The 6,000-nt window shown below is 47.5% G+C and overlaps 1 protein-coding gene across 2 annotated transcripts in view; it reads left to right on the top strand.

Annotated features, from left to right (window-relative positions):
* The first annotated feature begins 1,069 nt into the window (after positions 1-1,069).
* The window catches only part of Dnajc6 (DnaJ heat shock protein family (Hsp40) member C6), a 160,662-nt gene continuing 155,731 nt past the window's right edge, over positions 1,070-6,000 (top strand). The window contains exon 1 of one of the 2 annotated variants that reach the window (XM_013125634.3): positions 1,070-1,216. In XM_013125634.3, the coding sequence (XP_012981088.2) occupies positions 1,102-1,216 (115 nt within the window). In that variant the 5' untranslated portion in view covers positions 1,070-1,101. The remainder of the gene's footprint in view (positions 1,217-6,000) is intronic. The other variant, XM_013125635.3, reaches the window with a different exon arrangement.

Genomic DNA, 6,000 nt, shown 5'->3' with positions numbered 1-6,000 from the left:
ATTTACAGTGTGAACATTCCCACTCTGAATATTGCACCATTTTGGTGCCTGTAAGGAGGCATCCTATTGGGTAGAGTGATTTCTTGCATCTTAGTTTTTATATTTACGGTGTCTTGGTCTTTTATTCTGAAATACCTTAACATGTATTTTCTAAAAATAAGGTGTTTTTAAGGTAACTATGTGACAGCTACTGCTAACAAATTTATAATTGAAAAACGGTTATCTATTTTACCATCCATATTTAATGGATGAACCCATTCGTATCCTTTATAGCCTGAAAACAGAAAAAACACGCAATACCTCCACCCCAAGGTGCAATTGGTGAGCAAAATTGTGTTTAGTAGCCAGCTGTGTCTCTTCTGTCTCCTTTGATCTTATACTTGCCTTTTATGACATCGGCACTTCTGGGGAACACACCCATCTTAGGATTGTTGTCATTTTGGGTTATCTGGTGTTTCCCGACATTAGATTATGGTTGTGCTTTTTTTTTTTTTTTTTTTTTGGTCCAGGGTGCAAGACAGAGAAGCCTGGATTTCTGAGCACATCATGGTCTGAGGCATGCAGTTTTCATCTGCTGCTGCCACTGGTTGCTGGTGAAAGAAACCCTTGTCTGATTTTCATGACTGCAAAAAATGGCAGTTTTATAATTTGGCGGGCGTATAAAGAGATGTATGTTTAATTTCTAACATGTTCGTTCAGTGAGGCAGAGTAAGCTCTCAGGACTCAGAAACCGTCCTTTTAGCGCGCTACGATCTCTGAGCGGAAGACTTACTCGTGGGAGCTTCGATCTTATGCTCGCTCTGTGAAGTGAGATAGTATCGAGGCTCTCCCAGGGCTCCCGGCGTTAGCCTAGGACGCCTGGCTACTGCAGGACACGCACAGATTTCTCTGCAGCAAAGAGCGCGTGTTCGTGGACGCGCACACCTGTTCGTGGCCAAGGTCCCGCGGGTCCTGCCGCCACGCACTGGCTGGATCGTCCCGCCGCAAGCTCCTCCCCCGTGGCCGCGTCGACCGGGCAGTGGCCCGGGCACAAGCAGACGCGCAGCGACGGCGGCGGCTACCCTGGGCCCAGGCGGCGGCGGAAAGGGGGCGGGCGCACCTATGGGCGCGACCGAGGCCGGAGGCACTAAGAGCCCGAGGCTGCTGTCCGCGCTGCGGCGGTGGCGCGCGGGCCGGCGGCTGCGGAAGACGCGATCGGCTCTGCGGGCGAAACAGGGTGAGTGTGCGCGCGGCGGGCACCGGGGAGGCTGCGGGCACTGGGACGCTGGGCAGAGGCCGGCCGGAGGTCCCCAGGCTCCCGCAGGGCAGGGGCGGGTCCCGGTGTCCTCCCCCTCCCCCGCCCCGTGTCTTGTCTTCGGGCTTGGCTCTGCACTGGGGGATTCGTGGATGACAAGCAGCAGCATCTCACGCAGGTTGGCTCCTCTCCTGGACCCCGCACCTGGCCGAGCCCCTGCAGTGCGGTACCTTTGGGGTCGTTGATAGGATTCCCCAGGCTCCCTCCCTGGTTCTCCCCATCTGCACCTATCCCACCCCATTTCCAACCTGTCGGCTCTCGGAGACTCCGGGGTACCCCGAAGCGCCACAAGGAACTGCTTCCCAGGCACAGGCCATCGTGTCCTCATCAGGGCCTCTACTCACAACGGCTCATCATCCCCATTCATTTTTATCCATCCCCTCTCCCTGCTAGGGCCCCAGGGGAACAAGATAGGCAAAGCCCTGCACATGAGACCATTTCTAGAGAGCTAGACCGGCGTTACACTCCTAAAGCCACTCATCCCCTGGGAACTGGGCAGGTGCGCTGAGGAGGCCTGAGGCCTTGTGGTTACAAGGGAGCCCTAGACCTGTTGAGCTACTTCAGTAAGCAGCCAGGAAAGCGGTCTGCCCGCAGGGAAAACAGCCTCATGACTCTCAGGAGCTCACAAGGGCAAACCGAGAGTTGTAGGGCAAGGATTGAGGCCTGGGAGGAAGAGTCGACATTTTATCTCACTGAGAAGAAAGGCTTCTGAGTAGGAACCAACACGATGATCAATGGGCTCATGGTTTCTCAGCCGGCAGTGGCCATGCCCTCATCCGGCAGCCTGGCTGACTGCCACTCAAACGCGGTCTCTCCGGAAGCTTTTCCTGCCACCTGTAAACCTCTTCTTTAGGATTTCATTCTCTGCAGGGCGTTTTGGCTGTCCATCTGGTGTTACAGATCACACCTACCCCAGCCCTCTCTACCTTTCCCAGCAGCTGAAGTGTGCAATGGGTACTTGTGTGTGTGTGTCTCCCCCCTTTTGTCTGTTTCGTCATCTGAAGATCTTTCCTCTGTGAAACTGACATGCCTTGATTTCTAAAATGGCCGACAGATCCAGACCCGAGGCAGATTCCAACAGAGCCCTGTGGTGACACAGTCACCCTCACCCCATTGCTTTATGTAGCAAATAAATGACTGAATAGGAAGAGTAGATGGCTGTAAGGTGCTGATGCAGAGGAGGGAGGATACAAGTTGAGGAAGATCAACACTCTTGCAAATATTTATTGACATAGACATGAGCTTTTGGGGGTGATAAAGAGACCCTTGAGCCAGTCGCCACCGCCTTGCTGGCTTCTAAAGTTTGTTTTCCTATTGTAATTAGCATGCACATAAAACTTCTGCTTACCCAAGATGTGCAGCTGCTGACACCCAGTGGGGCTAGGGATGGTCAGCTTTTATCTCTAGGTTGTTGTGTCCAGGATGGTAAAAGGTACTCCTCCTTCACAGACAGTTGCATGCATCCTCTGGTTCTGGGTAGGAAGGAATCGATAGTTTTATAGTTGTACCTTCACCTTTAATACCAGCACTGGGGAGGCAGAGGCAGGGGAAATCTCTGTGAATTCAAAGGCAGCCTGATTTACATAGTGAGTTCCGGGTTACCCAGGGTTATATAATGAGACCCTGTCTCGAGAAAAACAAAAATTAATTAATGAATTGATAAATAAGTAAGTAAATAAATAAAATTCTATAATGAATGCAAAGCACCCTCTGCCTTCCGCTTCTGTTCCTGGCTCCTATCTTATGGTCCATCCAAAGCTTTTCAGGCTATACATCCCTATACATTCCTCTTTATGTTCCCTAGACATCCTGGGGATACAACTATTATGATCTGGTTAGTAAATGTTAGTGTGTGTGTGTGTGTGTGTGTGTGTGTGTATGTGTGTAAGAGGTTTATTGGGGGAGGAGGGAAGGGGAAAAGCAAGAGTGTCTGTCTCAGTGTGGATACATGAGGGAGGCAGACAGACAGACAGACAGACGGGATTAAATGATACCTAATGGATTAGTTCAAACAAGATCTTGCTTAGATTTTTATTTTTTATTCTTTCCCTTTTTCTTGAGACATGGTTTTACTATGTAGCTTTGGCTGGCCAAGAGCTCACATAGATCCTGTTAACTCACCCAGGAGTGCTGGGATTAAAGCTTCATGCCTCTGTACCCAGCTTTGGTCAGATCTTGAAAATGGGTCTGGGAGGAAGAAGGGTAGACGTTATTTATCCCCTCCATTTTGTACTAGAGAAGAAAAATCAAGAGCTACTGAATGGCCGGGCGTTGGTGGCGCACGCTTTTAATCCCAGCACTTGGGAGGCAGAGGCAGGCGGATCTCTGTGAGTTCGAGGCCAGCCTGGTCTACAAAGTGAGCTCCAGAACAGCCTCCAAAGCTACAGAGAAACCCTGTCTCGAAAAACCAAAAAAAAAAAAAAAAAAAAAAAAAAAAGAGCTACTGAATGACTTGCAGGAGGACCCATAGCAGGTAAGTGGCCAACTCAGGCCTATCTGCAGACCACCGCCCTTTTTGCCACATCTCCCAGTACAGAATGAGCAAATTCCCATGTACTCATACAGGGAAGAAGTTCATCTTGAACTACCACATGATTAAAAAAAATCCATAGCCCAGTTTTATCTGGTTCTGTAAAGAGTCATCTGAAGTTTTCTTCTTGATGACATTGCTGTCACCTGACCATCTGGAGCCACGTTATGTGATGGTAGTAAGGCTACGATTTTAGCCTGCTGCTACACAAAATTAGACAGTGTGATCTTTGTCAGCAACCCTTAATTTTCCTAAAACTCATCCACTTATCATCTGCAAAATGGGGATTCTTAATTCCCATGGCATCTTGTAGCTGTGCTGATTAACCTTTGTCTAGTACAGGAAGGCTCAGGAAAAGGCTAATTATTATTTTTATGAATATTAGTACAGCTCTTATATCTGGTTAGTCATGGTACTTTGAAGTTTGGTGAGTGGACTTGAGTCTCCCATGGGCAGCTGAGTCTTCTGGGATAGTGAGGCCTTCTGTAGCAACATTCTGCTATCTGCCAGCCCTCCTCACAAATCATAGATGGGACAAGGAGGTGGTGGTACACGCTTTTAGTCCTAGCGTAGAGGCAGGCGGATCTCTGTGAGTTCCAGGCCAGCCTGGTCTACAAGAGCTAGTTTCAGGACAGCTTCCAAAGCCACAGAGAGACCCTGTCTCAACCCCCACCCAACAAAAAAAAGTCATAGGTGAGAAAGGAAGAGCATAGCTTTCAGGACTCCTGGCATCTTTTAGTGGACGCTGTTCTTCCAGGGAACGAGAGCTTGGTTCCCAGCACCCATGGCATGACTGCCTGTAACTCCAGTTCCAGGGGATCTAGTAACAGCTTCTAGACTCTGTGGACACCCACCTCCATCCCCACATATACGTTTAATAGAAATAAAATCTTAAAACATCAACTTTGAGTGTTTATAACTGTAAGGACAATGTAAATACTTAGAGGGACAATGGCTGGATAAAAGGTGGTAATACTTTTATTATTGGTGATCTTAGAGGATCTTACCACATTGACCTCTGAATATTTATGTTAATTTGTTTCTGCCAGTGGTGAGATTCTTGAGTCCTTTCTGTGCTCTGCTAGGCCTTTTTGCTTAAAATTTGGTAAGTTTACTCTTTGACAACTTTATACAAGTAGATAGTGTATGGAGTATGTCCTGATAGTGTTAGATATTTTAATTCTTGCTCATATCATGTGTATAAAACGATGCTTTGTGTTTTTGGAGACAAGGTCTCAGGTATCTCAGGCTGGCCCTGAACTTCTGATTCACTTTCCAAATGCTGCATTATATAGGCTTACTCCCAATAGGCACGCATGATCATGACAACCAAGACCACCATGGTCATTTATCTTAAAAAAAAAAAAAAAGGGTCGGGCGTTGGTGGCGCACGCCTTTAATCCCAGCACTCGGGAGGCAGAGGCAGGCGGATCACTGTGAGTTCGAGACCAGCCTGGTCTACCGAGCGAGTTCCAGGACAGCCTCCAAAGCCACAGGGAACCCCTGTCTCGAAAAACCAAAAAAAAAAAAAAAAAAAAAGGAAATCCCTTTGATAAATAGTGACTCTGAGTGTCTTTTCACAAACATGGGTGACTCATATGAACCTCTGTGAAAAAACTTGATGTCGATCTTTCTCACTCTTTTATTTGGCAGTTTGTCTTTTTTTTTCTTTCTCTATAGGAATTCTTTAAATAGTCTGGGTTTAATCAGTTGCTTGATTTAGATTTAATGATATAGTGCTTTTGTCTTCTTCCAGTTCTGGGATCAAATTTAATGCTTCTCATGAATGGGAATATGATCAGGCTGGGTGGAGTAGAAGTTAACCCTTCCAATGTATCCATCCTTCCCAGAGAATGACTTTTAATCATACCCCCAGAGCTGTTAGGTGTAGAAAAGGGACTCTCTAGAGGATCCATGTGCTTCTGTTGCCAAGAGATGGCTCCAGCCTTTGGGATTATGCTAATCAGCTTGAGTTCCTCCCAAGAGATCAGCTCAGGCTGCTGGGTCCTGAAATAAACTAGTTTCTGGGAAGACACAGCTGGAACCAGCTCAGACTGTGCCAGCGGAAACTATTCCAGGACAAGAAGAGAGCAGAGCACATGTAAGTTCACCACTAGCTTCACTCCTTGTTTCTAACTGTGTGTCTTTTTCTCTTTTAAACACATCAAATAGAGGT

This window comes from Mesocricetus auratus, unplaced genomic scaffold (assembly GCF_017639785.1).
Source record: "Mesocricetus auratus isolate SY011 unplaced genomic scaffold, BCM_Maur_2.0 Super-Scaffold_100014, whole genome shotgun sequence".
Taxonomy (NCBI): domain Eukaryota; kingdom Metazoa; phylum Chordata; class Mammalia; order Rodentia; family Cricetidae; genus Mesocricetus; species Mesocricetus auratus.
Note: the sequence above shows the minus strand (reverse complement) of the source record. Positions and strands in the feature narration are given on the sequence as shown.